Raw genomic sequence first — 21,120 nt, forward strand, 5'->3', positions numbered from 1 at the left:
TAAATGGTGTTGATTCAGTTGTAGTAGCCAGTATAGATTGTGCTGTTGATTCGCTTGTAGAAAGTAATGTGGATGGTGTTGTTACTTCAGTTGCAGAGGCTGGTGTAACTGGTGATTCAGTTGTAGTAGCCAGTGTTGATGGTGTTGTTGACCCAGTTATAGATGCTAATGCGGATGATGTTCTTGGTTCAGTTGTAAATGTTAGAGTAGGTGATATTGTTAATTCAGCTGTAGAGGCTAATGTAGATGGGGTTGTTGATTCAGCTGTAGAAGCCAGTGTAGATGGTGTTGTTAATTTAGTTGTGGAAGCTAATGTAGATGGCGTTGTAGTTGATGTTATTAATTCAGTTGTAGAGGCCAGTGAAGATGATGTTGATTCAGTTTTAGAAGTTAGTGTAGATGGTGTTGATTCAGTTGTAGATGCTAATGTGGATGTTGTTGTTGATTCAGTTTTAGAAGTTAGTGTAGATGGTGTTGATTCAGTTGTAGGTGTTAATGTGGATGATGTTCTTGATTCTGTTGTAGATGTTAGAGTAGGTGCTATTGTTAATTCAGCCGTGGAGGCTAGAGTAGGTGTTGATTCAGAGGCTTGTGTAGATGGTGTTGATTCAGTTAAAGGGGTCTGTGTATATTGTGTTGTTGATTCAGTTGTAGAGGCTAATGTAGATGGGGTTGTTGATCCAGATGTAGAGGCTAATGTAGATGGGGTTGTTGATCCAGATGTAGAGGATAGTTTAGGTTGTGTTGTTGATTCAGTTGTAGAGGCTACTGTAAATGGTGTTGTTAATTCAGCTGTGGAGTCTACAGTGAACAGTGTTGTTGATTCAGTTGTTGAGGCTGGGGTAGATGGTGCTGTGGATTCGGATGTAGTAGCCAGTGTAGATGGTATTATTGATTCATTTGTAGAAGCCAGTGTAGATGGCGCTGTTAATTCAGCTGTGGAAGCTAGCATAGATGATGTTATTAATGCAGTTGTAGAGACTGGTGAAGATGGTGTTTCAGTTGTAGAGGCTAGAGTAGATTGTGTTGTTGCTTCAGTTGTAGAGGCTAGTGTAAAGGGTGTTGTTAATTCAGCTGTAGAGGCTACAGTAGACAATGTTATTGATTCAGTTGTAGAGGCTAAGGTAGATGGTGTTGTTGATTGTGTTGTAGAAGCCAGTGTAGGTGGTGTTGTTAGTTCAGTTATAGACACCAGTGTAGATAGTGTTGTTGATTCATTGGTAGAAGCCATTGTTGATGATGTTCCTAATTCAGTTGTAGAGGTTAGTGCTGATGGTGTTAACCCAGTTGTAGTAGCCAGTGTAGATTGTGTTGTTGATTCAGTTGTAGATGCTGTTGAAGAAGGTGTTGTTGATAAAGTTGTAGAGGCTAAAGTAGATCTTTTTAATTCAGTTTTAGAGGCTAGAGTAGATGATGATATTGATTCAGTTGTTAAAGCTGATGTAGATGGTGGTGTTGAAGCCAGTATAGAGGGTGTTGATGGTTCGGTTGTAGAAGCTAGTGTAGACTGTATTGTTGATTCAGTCATAGAAGCTAGTGCAGTTTGAGTTGTTGATTCAGTTTTTGAAGCCAGTGTAGATGGTGCTATTAATGATGATGTAGATGGTGATAATTCATTTGACGATGTTAGTATAGGTGGGGATGTTGTTTTAGTAGTAAAAGCCAGTGTAGATTGTGATGTTGTTTCTGTTTTATGTGCCGGTGTAGTTGGTGATATTCCAGTTGATGCTAATGTAGGTGAAGTTTGTATTGCTAATGTTTGTGGTGTAAAGGATCTCTTTGTGATAATGGTTTGTAGTGTTTTAGGTCGTGTAATTCTTGATGTTAAAGTTGTTGGTGGAGTTGTAGCTAATGATTTGTTAGGCGATACTTTGCAAATGTTATCATCAGAAAGGACTGTTGTGATATTGTAATTCCATTGTGGAATTTGTCCAAAATCACTTTCCTTTTTATGAAAAAGTTGTGCAAATATCATTGCCGGCACATTCTTAACATAGTAGTTCATGAATAGAGTTTTCACCTAAAATATAAAATAAAAATTGTGTGATTCAAATGTAAATAATTTAAAAAATAATTTAAAATAATTATTATATAATTAACCCATATGATTTTCACGTCACATGATACATCAGGACGTCTTTCAGTTTGCTTGCTTGCATTTCGCTACATAAAATTTTACCTAGACATTTTTTTTTTTATTCTGTAATTTTAATATTCTGATTCTTTTGAGCGGAGAGTTTTGATTAGGATGGCAGGTATCCAGAGATACCGGCATATTTTTTATTATTTAAAATTATTCAACCTGAATTCCATTCTGAAGTGCAATCAGATAGCTTTATAAATTGCACGTCTTCATCTCTTTCACCCAGTTAAGACAAATTAAGATATATAAGTCAAATATTCTCTGACAACCACATGCATTGGAAATGCCCGATTATAGTCAATCATATGTTTTTGATGACCGATCTGTTGTTTCAATTGAGAGGAAGCAGGCAGAGCTTACATGGTTATTTAAAAGAAAATATCAGCCATCATATGCATTTACGCTTAGTGGTGCCTTTATATTTTTGTGGTGCCCCCTTGCAATCCGCAGAATCCCCCATATGCATTTGCCCCTTAAGCTACCCCGGTTATTTTTGGTGCAAGAGACATGTTTGGCTTTAATAAATGCATTTTAAAATACTAACAAAGTACCTTAAATGCTGGCCTACATTTAATTGTCTATTATTTGCTATAACTAGAACTTTATACACTTACTTCAACTGAGATGCTAAAGGCTCGAATTAAAATCAAGTCTTCCTCACATGTGTTTTTTACGTAATGCTGGGTTCCTATGGGAAAATACACAACGTCTCCGATGCCAATATCAAGCTCAACGGCTTCTTCATTGATTAACCCCACCTGGTATAAAGAAAGATCTGCTTATGAAATATGTAGAAATAATAATATGACAATGCTCAATATTAGTAACTAATATGACAATATTAGTGCTCACAAAGTCATCTTCACACACATTGCCTTTTATTTTCTGTTCCAATTTATAGGTGAATTGTCAATACATGCCAAGGAGATCATAGGAGACCTTGTTGTTATATCGTCTTTTGGGACAACTCAACCTAACCCATCCAATGTGGACAACTCTAAATTCCACTTAATCAAACTCAACCAAAATAATACTTATGGCAAGTTGGGAAAATATGGGTAAATATAAAAACCGTTGCTAGCCACAGATTCATTATGCTCATGGTTTACTCATAAAGACTCAAACTTTAGTCTTAGATTCAGGATAGCCGTATCCCAATCCTTTTCCGCTTCTGATGGAAGGCTGTTCCACTTAATACTTCTGAGCCTCTAGTTTTCTATTATGGGCAAAGTATCCATAATATTTCACAAGCACTTTCCCATTCTAATGTACTGTGCCACGGAATCTCTTATCCGCATATACCCGTTACTTGCAGGGCCGGCCCTATAATGGGGCAGACTGGGGCAATTGCCCCAGGCGGCACTTTAGAAGGGGCGGCACTTTGCCGCCCCAAGCGCTTTTTTTTTGTTTTTTTTTTTGAAGCGGAGGAGAGAGAGAGGGGCACCGAGTGGTTTTCGCTTACCCGCTCGGCGCCCCTCTCTCTCTCTCCTCTGCGGCGAGTCTCCCTGTTCGGTCCCGGTGCCGGCTTGTAATGCAGAGCGCCGGAAGTGACGTCAATTTCCGGCGCTCAGCATTACAAGCCGGCACCGTGGCAGAGCAGGGAGACTCGCCGCAGGACTGTTTAAAGGTAAGTACCGGGGGGGGCGGGGGTAGATAATGGCGTCGGCGAAGTTTAAAATGCCGCCCCCCCCGGCGTCGGCGGGGGGGTTCGGGGGGGGCGGCGTTTTAAACTTCGCCCCAGGCGGCGTTAAGTCTTCGGCCGGCCCTGGTTACTTGATACATCATTTTGAGATGAGCACAAGGTTGGAATTGTGCGAGTGTCTGAACGTTTCGCCTACATTCACATCTATTTCACTCTTCAGTGCTGGATAGGAGCAGCTCTGATCTATGCAGGTAAACATGATACTAGCAATGTTGGGTTTTTTTATATGGAGAACTGACTTCTGCCCTGTGGTAAAGATGATTCAGGTTGTCTCTTCATCATACACAGTGATCTCAGGAAAGTGAAATGTATCAGTCTCCTGCAAAACCCACATGAACCCCTGGTTTATTGAAAACATCCAAATGAACCCCAATACTTACATTTTCAATATGTAAACATAATTTATATCATAGATGGAAATAGCTACATTTGTGTTACCTTTCCACAGCCTCTGAGCACGTATCCCATCTCGTGGGCATTCAAGTGGTAGTGTGGTAGCCACAGATCAAAGGGGCGCAGTCTAAGTACCCCCAGGCTCAAAGTATCTGGATGCTGAAAGTAAATGTGCAAATGTTGGTATCTTCTTTTAAGGCAGTTAATACCTACCCCAACATTTGAGGTGTCCTAAGTGAGTATTGAGGAGGTCCTTTTACAGGTAGGGAGGGGTGGGAAAACCCCATGAGGGTTTGGGACCACCAGCCCGCCATTCCCAAAGAGCCACCGCTCTTTGCAGGTAAACAAAGAAGAAAACGCTGCTGATCGACCACAGACTGACTTCTTGAACTAGCAATGTAAACAGGTTGCCATACTTACAGACAGGTGTAGTTTCTTTCTAACGAGATTTTGTTTGTTGGAATTTTACCCCCTTCTTATGTGTATCTATATGGACTGCCTGTGCGATCTACATGTACTGTATAGTATGTACAACCGCATCTATTGGTGGTGAATCTGTTTTCGTGTACATATCATGTATTGGATGCACAGCTATTTAAAAGTAATAAAGTATTTTACCGAGGATAAAGACTCTCCATATACAACTTCGCTTTCCTTTCTTCCAGTATTGTTTTTGTAGAAACCTGCCCAGGTAATTTCACCTCCATTGTAGACTAATTTTCTTGCACCTGAAAAAGAAAAGCAACATTGATCTTGCACACATTTTAATAAAAAGTGTAATAATTAAATTATAAACAATTACAATGTTATTTTATCTACCGCTATGAGTTATGTGGCCTGCCCAATCAAAAAAAATAATTTGCTTACATTTCTAAGCACTATTTTTGAGGCCACACTTACCCCTTTTGCCTGCCTTTTTGGGGGCATATCCCCTCTATCTGCCCATTAAAGCTGCCTGATGATAGAGCGCACTGACAAGTGCAATAAATTATTAAAGTTTCCAATTCCAGCATAGAATGTAAAAAATATAAGGAATCGGTCCCAATATTTGTCAGGTGGGTTGGAAGATTAACATACCAAGTTGCTTGTGTGCTACCGGAAGGAGGATTTCAAGCATTTTCTACTCTTTCCCGGCATTGCATATAGTAACAGAGGAAAAAATATTCAAACGCAGATGGATATTCTCAGCGTATTCTTCTTTCCATTCCCTATGGCGGTGTAAAGCAGTTGAAATGGTTGGAGATGCTTAGTCCCCATAATTAATTACTGGATTGGAAAGGTGATGGGAGCCGGCGTTGATGAAATTCTAAATAGTCTAAAAGTAGAGGGCTGGAGTTTTAGATGTAACGTAAGGAAGGTGGGTAGCTAAATGGAACACCCTTCTGCAGTGGAAGAGGTCAATACAGTGAGGAAATACAATATTGTTTCTGCGCTTAGTGAATGGAGCCCAATTGCTCCTGTCTTTAAAAAAAAATGCAACATTTGGGAAACTATTAACAGAGAAAAACAAATATGCACAAATTATACACAGAAACAAGTAATAAAAATTCCAGAATACATTATATTAAAGGGTGTGTAAGTCACATGTTCTTAAACAGGCATCACAAACGAAGAAAGGGAGATGGCGTATGGATTTTAGTCGTACCTTCAAGATCATAAAAATACTTCCAGACCAACTTATTTTCTGATTGTGGGTACCGGCGTGTCGCTGGCTCTGTTAGGTTTTGGGGAAGATTAATTATATTTCCTTGTTTTTCATGCCTGAAACCTCTGATAAAGTCAACTCCAGCTTTTGGCTGCAGAAAACAAAATAAAATGTAAAAAAAGGGAAGCATCCCTAAAAGCTATCTATCTATAGATCCTTCTGTCTTATGCTCTGTCCCTTTATCTGTCTGTTACCAAGTTCTTTTTGGCAGCTAAAGATTAGTCAAGAGGGGCAATAACTGTCCAGCCCAGTTGGGTAAAGCCCAACTTCAATCTACTTTATAACTTTTATTCAAGGTGTTGGTGGCTGTCTTTAGGTTTTGTATGTAAATCTGGTCCTCATAATTACGTTAAAAAACAAAATCTTGTTTTCTACGCATTAGGTGCGCTTCACATGCAAGAAGGGCTAAGCTATATGGGACTGGGGACCAAACACCTTTCCCCAACCACGACATTGAACACACTGACCTGGAGGGCCAACAATCAGCTCTGCGTTCTACAGCCTCCAGGTAAAATCAGAAGTGTTCTTAGGTATGACTGTTCTGTCACAAGGAGTTATTAAAATCTGATCACTGTAAGCTTGAGTTTTGTTCACTTACGTTAAGCGTTCTTGTCAATATGTCTTCAGGAGTCGATGAAAAAAGGAGATCTACTTCAGCCGTGAAAAACTCATTGTGTGTAGAGAAAAAGAGCACAATAACCGACTCCACGTCCCCAATGTTCTTTATCCAGTGAAGGTTATTTCGGGGTATGAAGAAGATCTGACCACAAGTCACATTGTATGTGATAGCTGGCTCTCCGTTTTCATGCATTACCCCTATCCATACGGTCCCCTTAAAAATCATGAAGAAAAAAAATATTACAATACAATTGTTGATATAATGTATTCAATTCATCTTTTTTCCTAAAACATGCATTTAAAAATACCTGTACACATACATAGAGCTAAGCAATTTTTATACTGTTCTACTCTTGGAATTTTAGAACATGGCCACATACTTATTAACATTAAAAGGAATATTGATATTTTTAGTTCATGTGACCGATTTCTTACATTTTGATTGTAGTAATTTGGAATGCTGTTACTTTTCTTTTACCTGGGAAACAAAACCATGAGTGTTTGCCTGTAAGTTCCAGTGGGGAACGCGCAAGCCCCCACGTTTTATACGCAAGATACACAGAGATATTTGTGACTGGTGTTCGTGAATGCTTGCACCAAACAGTCTAGCTTCTTCACTCGCGTAATCACTGTCCTTCATTCTGTATCTTGCACATCGCAGGTCTCCTCCTTCAAATTCCTCCACCTGGGCACAAAACAAACAAGAACAAAATGGTAAAACTAGGAAATGATATCCATTTACTCGTCTTTGCGCCAAAGTCTGTGAATAAAATACAATACTCAGTTATTTAATTTAATTTTCTGTTATTTACCATGAATCCAAATAAAATACCGTACCTGAGATTTCCAGAGGTGCATCACATACTGGAATGTAACATCTACATTTTTAGCGATTTCTGCAGCGGGTGGTTGGGTGGTAGGAGTGTACGGGTGCTGGGGGGCTGGAGTTTCTGAATTAACAGCTTTTGGTGGCAGACGTCCAATGAAAATAGCCGAAATTATGGCTATTCCTATGGCGGTGATGATAGTGCTGGTCGTGAGACAAATGATAAAGGTTTTACATCCTTGCCAGTATCTCTCTTCCTGGAAGAAAAACAAAAATAATGGGTTTTGTGCTCCATTGTGTCATTTGCGATACCTTATAAACGAATCCTAGGGTTGTCGTTACGTGTAGAATTAATTATGACATCAGGGTGATGCAATCGTAGCTTCTGCCCTAATGGCATAAAATTGTGGATTAAAGCTGGGGTAGCGGTTGGGATGATGTAGGAGATAAAACCCATCTCATCTCTCTTCTCTGTCATATCAGCAACAATCCCTAACCAAATAAAAGGGATGGGGATCCTACAGAGTCTTTCTCATTACATTATTATTCATTAATACAAGTTATAGCTTATGCATTTTGATATTTCAATATAAATGGTTTTGGACGAACACAAGATTATTTTACCACGAACAGTCTATGGATGGATTAACATAGGGGCTGATGGAGCTGAAGCTCAGGACCCATGACTCTTTAGTAGACCCAACAGCGGCCAAGCAAAATTACTTCTCCTGACATAAGACGTAGGCTGTTGTAAGAATGAGGAGAGGTGCTGTCGTAAGGGCCCACTTTTTCTTAAAGTACCTGCCCCCCTTCTTTTACTATAAAGAATCAGCGTTCTTTTTTATGTTTATTATATGCTTGGTAAAGGATGTAGACACTTTTCTTGAACATGCCTGCTCAACAACCCTTTCTATTATTAACAACGCATTGTACACTTTTGTTTGCTACTGTATATACAATCATTCTGAGTATCATTACCACTACTTGGAATATTCCACACTTTCAAGTGTGTGACTCATTTAGCTTCTAATTAAGCCTTTTATTGCAATGGGGATACGAGCCAAAGAAGAACCCATTATAGATCGAAATGACTCATGTTTAAGTATGCATAAGCCGGTAAAGCATGGCATTGAAGTTTAATGATAACTTACATGACTGCTTTCATCTTGAAGTTCACAGTTGTTTGGTTGCCATTGCTGACTAACCTAGAACATATAAAAAATATAAAAAGGAAAGTTATTACTTTAGTCCCCGTGATTTTATTGGTTGTTATTATTGATCAATTTGTCTCTCTACAATAAAATGCTCCGCGAATTGTATCGTAATACTAAAACCCCGGGAACCCCATAAACAAACAATGTATTTGAAAGTACTTTTAAGGTATTTTTATATGCATTGTTTAGAGTTGAAAGAATGTACTTACCATTGTTCAGTGCCACTGATTGGCTGCTTGAAGCAGCCAATCAGTGGAAGGAAAGCGCTTTGCTAAAAATTAATCAACAGGGGTCTCCACCGAGGGTCTCCCAAGCTAGTCGTTGCAGGTGCTTATTGGGCCGGGAGTAAGAGGGGAAGTGAGTGGTGAGTGGGAGGGTGGCCAAAAAAATTTTCCTCACTCAAAGACTGTGGGAAGTAGCACTTCACCCAGAGACTCCAGATCAAATAAATATCATATAAATATAAATATCATTCATGTTCTGGCATGATACACGTGATTTAGGATATTTTTTAAACACTCAAATCCTAATCTAACAAAATGAATATAGTCAAATAATTAAAACAGTAAAATATTAACAATTCGGGTCTATTTACTAACATCTTTTATTAAAAGTCGATCAACCTCAATATCAACTCATTCCTCACTGAGGACAACAACATAAATGTTACCTAGAGAGATGGTGGTCGATAAGTGGAAGAAGATTCATAGAGTGAGGTCATTTAAACATATATAGAGTAGCCATAAAGTTATCCTAACTATAAGATAAATAAGACAAATAAAACCTGAGGTTTTTACAGCTGGAAAAAAATGTCCAAATGGTTCTTATTTGCTGTAAAATTCTATGTTTCCATATTTCCAACTCGGGTATATTTAACAGCACTTACTGATGATCAAAAAAATATTGTGTGAAATTGTTTTACGTTTCCAATGCTTTTAGGACAACTTAACCCCTATGTACCTGTTTGTCCTTGAGGCATGTCCTGCCCTACTTTCCTATGAACCAATTTAACTATTTTGGAAGCTATTCAATAAAATGCGTCTAATTATCTGACTGTTACCGGCTGTAACCAATTTTTGAAGCTGAAACCAATTTAAAAGGAATTCGCAAATAGAATAAAAAAATGTGATAACCATTACATTTCAATATGGCGCGTGGGGTTTTTTTTACCATTCAAATATCAAAAGCTATATGAAAAAATAAACTACAACCTACTGCAACTACAAAACTTAAATATAAAAAATACAAAAATATTCAAAACAAAAGTAAAAAATTATTGAATTGAATTGTTGGAATTTCAAAAATTATAATTTATTAAATAAAAGCATATTAGCTATGCTATTATAACATAAATGTCTCAATAACATGCCATTAAGCTTCAATGTAAAAAAAAAAAAAGTGCAAGTTTGTAACCAAGAGAAACATAAAAGTACTCTCATGTCATATTACTAAACATATATAGAATGATAGAATTTGATGGCCCCATTCATCCATCTAGTCTGCCAATTTTTCCTTCTGTAAACCTTAATCAGATCTTGGGCATTCGGGAGCCATATGCCAATCTTTAAATTCCCTTAAATACTGTATTAAACTTTACTACTTCGGCTTGGTGGCTGTTCCAGTTATCCATCAACCTTTCAATAAAGTAATTTAATTTCGTTAATTTTTAATATGGATCACCACGTACTTACCCTGTTAAAATAGTGGGATAAGAATGTCTTGGGCATTTGGGCTTCTCAGTTGTGCGGCGTCCAAGCCTGACCGCAGTCCTACACAGAGAGTGTTCGATTTATGTTTTTATAATCATATATTATGTTAGTTGTTTAACTGGACCGTTGGGATACTTTTCAATGATGAATTAAAATGACTAATGCATAGAAATGTCATATTTTACAATTCACCTTAAATACATTAAGGAATCCTCCCCACGTTGTTAACTAGCCGTTTAACACATGTGCCTGATCTGAATGATCTCACGTTATTTTTCAGAATTTCACTAGACCTGATTGTTTGTTTAAAACGTTGCTATTCATTTAACCCAGAACAATAATTGTCCTGACAATTAAAGCCAGATGCTTCTCAAGTGGACTCACCTGGAACATTGCTGAGTTCAACAATAAATTCAAAGGCTTTCATCAACGCAGACGATGTCTTCTTGTTGCATCAAAATTAATTTGTTGGTTTTAGAGATGTTCTGCTAAACAAAAAGGGATGTCTAATATATATTTATTATATTATATATATATTTTTTTTTTTTAACAAACTGCCCGCGTCTCAGAATTTAGTATCCATTTAAATTTATTTTTTAAAGAGCAAATATATGCAAGGTTTGGTAAATTAGAGATATGACAACAAATAGAACTGAGTGAGAACAAAATAAATTTTAGATTGTAATATTATTTGGGAACCTCTTGTTTTCAAGAACTTCTGGACTAACTCCTTCTGGAATCAAGACCCCTTTTGTAGTCTTTTTTACTTCATCCTAACGTTCAGAACACAAATGGCAATTAAAACTGAGCAGCAGAAACGTAAGAATTGGGAATCTGAGAGAATCTGTTAACTAATAACAAACCATCACAACCAGCGTGTAGAAGCCTGTACTCCGTGGACCTACATTATAGGCTTTGTTAATTAAAAAACATCTCTGTCTCCTTTTGAACATGATCAATACCTGCCTTTAGCCATGCCCTGAAACAAGGATGATGAAATATCCAAAGTATGATTTCTGCTAAAAAAAAATAAATATTATTTTATAGAATTCTAAAACCATCCCCATGAGCTAAATGCTTTTTCTTATTATTAAGGACAACTCACGCGGCTATAATATTTGAGTAGTAAACGTTGTGAAATGTGCTGTACCGTATAGTTCATGTCGTATTGCTAACATAAAACTGAAGCTAAAAATCAATAATAATTGTTTGACTCTAGAAGATTGATTTTAATTGTGATATTTAAGAGCTGCCAAACCCATGGGCGTGCAATGTGTGCAACGCCTGGGGATGAGATGTCAGGATCTACAGCATTGTATTATCATAATTACCGTATTAACCTAAAACTACACCCCTTATTAAGGATAAGTAACCACAAAGACATGCGATTGTGGTCACCCTTGTTAAGATCATTGTTAAGAAATTAGTTATCTGTTATAATTTAGTTTGATCCCTCAGAAATGGCGGATCTCCGTCAGCTTCGTTCTAGTGTAGGTTTTTCTTTCCTTAATGAATTGATTTGCTTTGAGAAATGCTTGCAATAAAACTGTTATCTGAGACATGGCTTAATACCCTCATGACCTTAAAAATAAATTATTAATTGCCACTGAATTGTTTCATTAGGTTCAACTTTTACTGAAATCTCAAATTTGTGATTTTTCATTCAAGTTTCAATGTATTCTCTTTTTTATTCTGCAATAATTCCTACTCTTCCTCTTCAAACTGGCTATTGGGATATATTTAGTCAGGCCGAGTTTGGCCATTGTCCCAATATCTGGTTCCTCCATGGACAATCATGGAGAATGGTCCTCAAACCATATCTATCTGTTTGCCCCTTTGAACATTATTTGACTCTTGTTTATACCCCAGTATGAGGTTTTTTGGAACCTCATTACCATAGCGTACCTTAAATATGTATGTATCTGTCCTGATCACTTATCACCGCTTGGGAAAGGGGGTTGTCATGGACAACAGTTCTCCTGCCTCCAATTTCATCTAAAACCCAATAAAATAGAAACTTGTGCGCTCTACAGCTGTGATGATCAATGACAACAGTGGCAACATTATACAGTATCTTATTTGGATGAAGCCCCGCCCCATAGGAACGGGTGGGTTGTATTAGCTCCACCCATGCCCCACCCTGTCCTACCTATGCCCCACCCCTTGCCCCCTCCCTGAAAAAAAAGCCCATGGCCATCTCAGATTTTTTTTTTCTATTTTAAAAGCACCACAAGGCAAACCTAGAGACTTGATAAATCTTGTGGTGAAAACTGGTAAGAGGTTCAGTAGATGAAAGACAGGAAGGGGAATGCAGTATATCTCTGTATGATATGTTTATTACGTCTTATAACACCTGTGGTAACATGTTGCATGTTGGAAAATGTTACTCTGCGCGGATCTTGCCGCATGTATACACGCCTGAATCAGGTGCCCGTGGCATATTGCTGTGACAAGTGTGAGCAAGCTGTCTGCTTGGAATCTAAGATACTGGAATGCTGAAAAAGATAAAAAAAAAGATTTCACTGCTCCAAATGGCAAGATCCAAGGACCCCCCTTGGTCCTATTTTCTCGAATATTAACCATATCCCACACTACGCCAGAGAGGCGATGACGGAGATTAATACGTGTCTAAAAATTGGGCCAAGTCTGGGGACACGGCATTTATATTATGTTTATATATTTGTTGCCAACTTTATTAGGGTGAGAAGCGCAGACAGTATTTTGTTTTTTGGACACGGCATACTTTACAGATTACATACGCTATAGTAGGGATGGGCGGCAACTCAATGATGGGTTTAGGAAAATCGAAACTATAATTTGGGGGAAGGTTGATAGAATTAATGGAGTAGCTGGTGTAGATTCGAGGTTGGACTTCCGTTATTCATTAGAGGGAATGGTGGAATCAGAGAGGATTGGTTTGGTCCATCTAGAAGAATTTGCAAAGTCCTGGCGGTCTTGGTACCCGAAGACTCAAATGTGACGTGTTACTGTTACAGAAAGAAAACCTTCATTTTTGGCCTGTCCCCACTTATTGCTGAATAAATTGGTATTTGCTTGAACCAAGGTTGAGCCCAATACCTGGCTCAGCCCTGTTTTATAATTCAATTTCAATATTAATGAAAATAAATCCATATAGTTCATCAAGTTACACATTGTTGTGTAAAAGATTTCACACAAATCACAAAAAAATATGCAAATGATACATTAGATGAACAAAATAATACACCAGGCATAGGGTCAGCAGAACATTTTCTTTAAAAAAAAATTTAGTTTGGTGTGATATTAAGATTCCCCTATTTGTATCCCCTCTGGCCCTTGTTCAAAGTAAAGTCGTCATTATCTTCTCTTTCATCATGCTATCAGAAGTTTTGTAATGTTTAGTATTTTCTATTATTTCTATTATTTTGTAATAACTATTGATTTCCTTATAATCTGCTATATCGCTGTATATTCCACTTTCATGAAAAAACGACCACCCCATATTTAAAGCCATATATTAAATTTGATAAGACGACCCCTCTTAAGTAGTGAATTCCAAATCTGGAATGGCGCTCGCTTTGTGCGTTGGGGTCATGATGGAATAGAAAAGGATCTTCCCCAAACTGTTCCCACAAATTGAAAGCAGAGCATTGTCCAAAATGTCACTGGAAGTAAGGGGTCCAAACCCTGATTTCAGTAATTTTTAGGGGATGTCCCAATACTTTTGTCCATATAGTGGCACACAAAGCAAGGCTGATAAAGATATGGCTGGACTAGTTTGGAAGAACTTGACCTCAATTCCATCGAACACCTTTGGGATGAATCTTTCGGCCTTCTCGTTCAACAAGTGCCTGATGTATATATATACGCTACCGTTCAAAAGTTTGGGGTCACAGAGACATGTCCTTGTTTTTGAAAGAAAAGCACATTGTGTCCATAAAAATAACATGAAATGGATCAGAAATGCAGCGCACACCCCAAACGGTAGCGGATATATCACCCAGCGAGCAGATACCGTGTATTTATCGTAAAACACATCTATGCATCTTGCCAGGCGTCAGAGCTGAAGTCATGTTAATTAGAAGCTGGTAATTCATTACATACGGTGTTTGCGGTTGAGCTAATCTTCCATGTCAGTATATTTCTGTTTTCTATAGTAACAGGTGTAATTTGACATTTATACTATAATTATTGTAATAAAATGCTGTAGATCCTTATATCTTGTCCCCCGGGCGCTCACTGCTTTACACACCCAGGTGTTTTGCGGTTTTTTTAAATGTTACAATTATATAAATCTTCTAGAGCCAATCAAGATAATTCTTAACACCAGTTATACTATGTCATTAAACTATAAAAACATAAATGCCCGGGATATTAGCTTTAACCGTATCTCTAAACCTTGACATGTATGCCTGTTAGCAAATTTTTTCTCCATCCTCTTTTTTTTCTTTCATTCATTACGGTTTTCTCGTCCCTTTCTCCTGTGTCTTCTCCTTAACCATGCTTTCCAGTCTTAACCGTTCATAAATACCCTTGTATGGTCCATACTATACAATGCTACTCTAAACTGTCTTTTTAGCTGCTTTCTAGAATTTGATTGACCAGTTTTTATTTATAGACAGAAAGCAATTTAACAAATTACATATGTGTTTATATATCACCGTTATTTGTGTTGCATATATGTAAACTCTGCAAAATGTTCCCATAGGCCTTGAGTATACCAGTTGATTCCTCAGGGGCAAGGCTCTAGTCCCTGGGTGGGTTGATTATGTTTAGCTCCGCCCAATTCCGGTTCCGTTCTAATCACTTTTGCCACCTTTCATACTCAGGCTAGTTATACCCTTGCTATCTATCTATCTATCTGTAACCCTGGTATCTATATACCTCCAGTTACCATAGATACAGACTTCCTGGGCAAAGAGAGTGATCACTGGAGCACTGGGCATGACTTGGGGCCAATAGGAAGTAAGGCCCTTCCCCCAGACTGCCTGGGGAGTAGAGAGAGAGAGACTGGAGGTGGCTGAGCTGGGGAAAAAGGAAGGGTGACTTGGTCTCTACAGAAAAGCACCCCAAGAGATCTCTGTACCTTCCCTGTTGCTGAGGATCCCACAAGTCTCTGCTATGAGGAGCTGATTGATTCCTGGGTCAGGCTGCTAGGTGTCTGAAGGCAGATGTGCTGCAGTGAGCTTGCCATGTGGTTCCAGTTGGAATACTGAATCCAGCATACAGCAGAAGGCCTACAGAAGCTAAAGCTGCCAGACTGCACCAGATATCAGAGGAAGGTACTCAGGATTAGTTACAGGCACTGAGACCATCACTACCCATTTCAAGGGAAGTATTACCTCCATCAAGGGCCCCAACATCTATGTGCACCAACGTTACCCCAGGGGACTGATAACTATACAAGGTTGGGTTCCTAATTATTTGGGGAGGCGGGTGATTTGGACTGGGCTTGATTCAGCTATATTTTGTTTGCTGTATACCTGTTGATATTATTGAAATGCTGTTGGTTCCTGATCTAAACTAATACACGAGTTCATCTGTTTGACAACTTTACATTCTTTGTGTTTGAGTTATATATGTGTCCTAGTACACTACACTCTAATTCCCTGGAGTAATTACTAGGTGGAGGCACTGCCAAACGGTCATATTAACCCCTAACTCTCCACTATGCAGAGGCCAGGATCTCCTGGAGGCGCCAGCCAGGGTGTACACACTATGATGGATGTCAGGCCCAAAGTAAAAAGTGTTACATATCTATCTATCTATCTATCCAGTCATCCATTCAAGGGGTTTCCTTGAGTACACAAGAAACAGAATAAATCAGTAAATAGCACTACGTTAGCTCCATAATAACAATAATGTAATTGCAGAAATAATTATTTTATTATAAATAAGGCTAAAAACAAGCAGCATAATGTCAGAAAAAAGCATACGATGAATACATCATAAATATATATTTTAATGAAACTTCATTAATTATAAAAAAGTTCCTAAAGGGTCTATCCAGACCGTGTTGGGACCTTTGATGACCATCTCGCACATCACAGCTATTATGATTAGCAATGCAGAGATATAGAGCTTTGTGATCACCTGCAGTGGGGATCAGAGTCCAAAAAAAGGGGAACAAAGAGTATCCCTCTTCCAAAAAATAAGACTAAAAATGAATAACTAATTAAACTGAGTTTAATCCAATAATAAACTACAGTTATGTCACCATGACATCATAAAGGGTACTGTCTGGTTCCAAGAGCAATCCCTGAGGTCTATAAAGACCCCAAAAATACCTCCTGAAAAAATGTGAAAAAGAAAAGAAATAATAATAATAATTAAGGCAATTTAAACAGCGAATGCTTGCATGGTATTATTCTACAGAGACGATATTGCTAAATTTAAATCTCATTTTTTTAATATTTATTCATACTAAATGATTCCATATCAAAAATTGTATCAAAAATAGCCATGTTTAGTGGATAAACTAAAGATAAAAAGGGGAATCATGAACAAACATTTGGTAAACATGGAAAAAAAATCACTGGCGACTGGGGTGGGAAAACCCCTGGTCATGAAGGGAACAGACGAGGATTAGCTTCACCTCAAAAAAACACGTTAATTATTTTAATTAGAAGAAATACATCTCCTTGCAAAAAAGTCGTCGTACGAGTGCTCGTAAGTATTACTATTTAGGGAATATGTTACAAATATTTTCACCTCGCTTTAATTATGATTTTAATTTCATTGCTTATTCGGCCTTTTGGGAAACTCTACCTTGTTTTGGTCCTGAAGCAGGTAATGAAATTTAATAGAAAAAAAAATCAATTCCCTTTAAAACTATTTGGATCAGCAGTTTCTGGTTATTTCTTCCCATCGCAACTATTAAGCATAGTAAGTAGGCCATCCATAGAACTCCAACTACTATCAGGATCCACATATAATAGTTTCATTTATTAAAATTTACAATCTTGTGCATTTTGCTTGGCAACCAGTGCAGTGGTTTTGAAAATATTTTTTAAAAAAGTTTACCTAAAGGCAGCTGAGATCCCTGTCCGCGTCTTCACTTTTATCCCCTGCCCATCCTTGCAAAGTCTGCCTCGGCCAATCAAAAACAATCAGTATTCACACGAGAAGTTTGGGGGGATAATCATGCAGATCCTGGGAACGGAAAGTTTAGTTGGCTGCTCTCATGCTTTACTTCTAAAATGTGTTTCTCTTCTTTTTATTATTATTTATTTTATTATTATTATTATTTATTGCTTTATTATTTCAAATGGACAGATGTGCTTTAAAAAAAACGACTGAACCGCTGAAAAAAAAAATGAACATCCTTGAGCTTTTCTCTGTATTACGTCTTATTCATATGCGGGTAGTCGGCAGCTTTTGATCCATTCTACGATGTATAATAAAACATTGATTTCTCCATGAATTCCAGTCTATCACATGGCATCGGCCGCATAAATCAGTGTGCATGAATAAGCAATGCAGGTCAACGGAGAGCTGTTCATCACGTATTCAACGTATGGGTGACTACTAACATCAGCCATCCTTTGGTCGATTACTAAATGGGTTAGGATATGATCAGGATTACTGTTTAATGAAAGCTATTAATCATAGTTCAAGCATGTGAGCGGCACTTTTCTATGGACTCGAGCGTCTGAACAATTCCAAATGGAATTTTCTAACGTTGCGCGTGTTGAACGATACTATGACATAGAATAACCTTAGTGAATAGAGAAGAAGGTTCCTCCGCATGGGTGGATAAACAGATTTTGGGTAAAGGTTATTATGTAGATTTTTTTTAGATATAAGCCTAAATAATGTTCTGGATCACCATAGAAAACATGTTTAGCAACTGATCCTTTCATCGCTGAGGATTAGGAAGGATTAAATGTAATTCCTCATGTGACCGTCATATGTCAAGTATATACGACATGGTTTCTCTACTTTGTCCGGGTGATTATTAGTGTTCAATCAGCTATATGTAATTGTATTGCAAAGAATGAGAAGCAGATAAAACTGGGCTATTGAAAGAGACACGAAAAAGTAAATACACAATGATGCTTTAAATAAAAAACAACATATACATTTCACGTTATTGATTATTTAAAGTACTGCCCCCTACAGTGTGTGAGTGGTATAAGCCCACAGATGGAAATCTGTTACTCATTCATGCATCCTATATAACAGTAGAATGTAAACTGCATACAAGTGAAATGTTTATGTGGTCGCCCTAAACTTAAGAGACCAAAATCAATCAGATAAATCAATTGGACCCCAATGGGATGCTTTGGCGTCTTCTTGCAAAGCCTTTATCAGATTTATCCAAGCAGTCGCTACAAGAGTAGGTCCAGAAGATTGGAAGTTGACAATTGTTGTACATTGAGACAGAGGATGAGAGAGTGTGAATGAGAGTATGAGAGTGAGAATGAAAAAAAAAACAGAAATGCAAATAAAAAGTCAGAGCTCTCTGGTTTGTTTTCTTGGTTGTTTTGTCGGAATATTTTCAGACAGTTTTTATTACGAATCCGAATAGTCGTGTTTTAAAGAGGCTGGGCTGGCCCTGTATACTGCATAGTTAATGTGTAGTGATTTCCTAGTTGCAAAATATGTGTTATGCGGGGCAAGCTCAGACCCTACTTGACAATTCTTAACACCCAGCGAAATAAAGGAGCAGACAATTTAAGCTCATCTGCAACCTCCTTGTTTAGTGATCACAGCTCAGATTCATGACTCCTCGGCACTTTTTCTATTTCTCATACAGAGGAACACTTGGGAAGCATTCATTCCCTGTTCCCACATAGCCTTTATCGTGCGCCTCAATATTTTAAACTGTTAGATTGTTTGGACTGCCTCAAGTCTATATTGAAACTTTGAAACCTTGATAGGTTACTTGTCAACGACCTGAAAAAATCCTTCACTTATATTGTTTCCCGGAACCCTTTTGCGTCCTGTGTACATTAATTTATACATTTTACTGAACCTGTCACTTTTCCCAAATCCTACACTAAATAAATCTATATAGTGATGAATTTATTCAAATAAACACAACGTATGTGCATACCAGGGACCTCCCAGGATCTGGCCACCCGAAGCCCTCCCTGGACAGCCATGTGAGGGGGTAGGACTAGCCACATATGTGGACGCAGTAGCCGTATACATGGGAAAGGTTAATCCTAAACGCAGTTTAAACGCAATGCACTGTACATAGGCAGCACTTTTATGATGGGACAGACCCAAATTTGACGGGATAGGACCCAAAAACAGGACTGTCCCAGTAAATTTGGGACATTTTTCAACTATATGCGTTGGAGTTTTTAAAAGTAAGTAAAACAAAAACACCAATATTACTAAATATTCTGAATGAATTAACCTATAGTCATATAACATCAGATGCAAATCTTTGGTGACATCTGCTGGTAGGTTTGGATATTGCACACCTAGCTTCTATTATTTCAATGTTTGTATTAAAATATGAATAAACTGGATATTTATCTAATGTATATTTTTGCTGTCTGGCGTTGGAGCCACCATACAGTTTTTCTCATGGAAACATTCTGTGGGTTCAAGGAGGCGATGGGGTTCTTTGCATTTATACACAAAAGGAAGGGTCATGTAAAAAAATCTGCATACCTCTGAACTTTTTAAATGCTATGTGACTATTCTTGCAATAATAGGATCTGTCAATAACTTAATGTGTCAGCTTGCTGTATATATATATATATATATATATATATACATGGAGATGGAACTCTTATCACTTCAGAAAATAACTGCTATTATAAACTGCCTATATCATTTATTTTTTTACTTAAAATAGCAAAAGCAATTTCCTTTATGATTTCTTATCCTGTGATCAAACTAATGTGCACTTTGCTTCCTTTTAATTAGATTTTTTCAGTGTATTCTATGGTAATTTCCTTCATTTTTAATATACATCATCATGCGCATCTCTGTTTTTGCCGAACTAGCCCATGTGTGAGGTCATAATGAAACTATAATGCTGTGTTTCTATGAGGTACGGAGCGCAGGTCTGCTTACAAAATAATTGGTCCATTTGTATGTCATTTAATTACATACAAAATGGTTTATTTCATATTATGTTTATTTTTGTCATCTGCTCTTTTTAGTCCATACCAGGCAAAATCAGAAACAGGAAATCAGGTTTAAGGGGGAATTCCTTATTATTATTATTATTATTATTATTATACATATAGGTCAGTACGTATCTTTACATATTTTTATAGGAAAACTTATTATTATTGTTGACCAATGAAATGAATACTGGGTTATTAATGAATACTCTGTGATATTTTCTCTGAAATACTAACGTTCTATCTATTGATTTAACTCCGTATTAGTCTAACGTTCTATCTAGTAATAGAAATAGATTTCTACTATCATTTTCTGGAGTGATATTTTCCTATTGTAAGGCACATCTATATCCCCCTAATTAGAAAGTGACGTCTGTTGTTCTAGAGCAACGCTGTCCAACATCTTCTTTGTAGAGGGCCAGATTTTATCGGACTAACAATTTCACTATTTCACTATATGACCAAAAGTATTTGGACACCTGACCATCACAAAGTTGGAAGCATACAATTGCCTCTGTATGCTGTAGCGTTAACATTACCCGGAAAAACAGCCCCAGACTATTATCACTCCTCCATCAAACTTTGGGATAGGCACTATAGGTACTACGGGTGGGTACCGTAGCATCTGCCAAACCCAGATGTCTCTATAAGACTCCTGGTGAAGCCGGATTCATCACTCCAGAGTCCAGAGGCGGTGGGCAAATGTTTGTCTATGGAGGTGGCTGCCTATGGGCTTGGCTTTA

General features: G+C 37.7%; 1 protein-coding gene across 1 annotated transcript; it reads right to left on the reverse strand.

Moving 5' to 3' along the window:
• Positions 1–2,352: 2,352 nt before the first annotated feature.
• LOC128472687 (oxalate decarboxylase OxdC-like) lies at positions 2,353–10,703 on the reverse strand. Its single transcript, XM_053454615.1, has 10 exons — positions 10,695–10,703; positions 8,539–8,592; positions 7,399–7,644; positions 7,040–7,246; positions 6,542–6,775; positions 5,884–6,034; positions 4,857–4,966; positions 4,284–4,397; positions 2,758–2,901; positions 2,353–2,358 (listed from the first exon to the last, which is right to left on the reverse strand). The coding sequence occupies exons 1-10, from the start codon at positions 10,701–10,703 to the stop codon at positions 2,353–2,355; spliced, it is 1,275 nt and encodes a 424-aa protein (XP_053310590.1).
• Positions 10,704–21,120: the final 10,417 nt, after the last annotated feature.

The sequence above is a fragment of the Spea bombifrons genome, chromosome 1 (genome assembly GCF_027358695.1).
Source record: "Spea bombifrons isolate aSpeBom1 chromosome 1, aSpeBom1.2.pri, whole genome shotgun sequence".
Classification (NCBI taxonomy): Eukaryota; Metazoa; Chordata; class Amphibia; order Anura; family Pelobatidae; genus Spea; species Spea bombifrons.

Coding starts and splice junctions, on each gene's coding strand:
- LOC128472687 (XM_053454615.1), bottom strand. Junction 7,645..8,538: donor TTCAAGATGAAAGCAGTCAT/GTAAGTTATCAT, acceptor TTTTTCTTCCAG/GAAGAGAGATACTGGCAAGG. Junction 2,902..4,283: donor TGCTCAGAGGCTGTGGAAAG/GTAACACAAATG, acceptor TCTTTATACCAG/GTGGGGTTAATCAATGAAGA.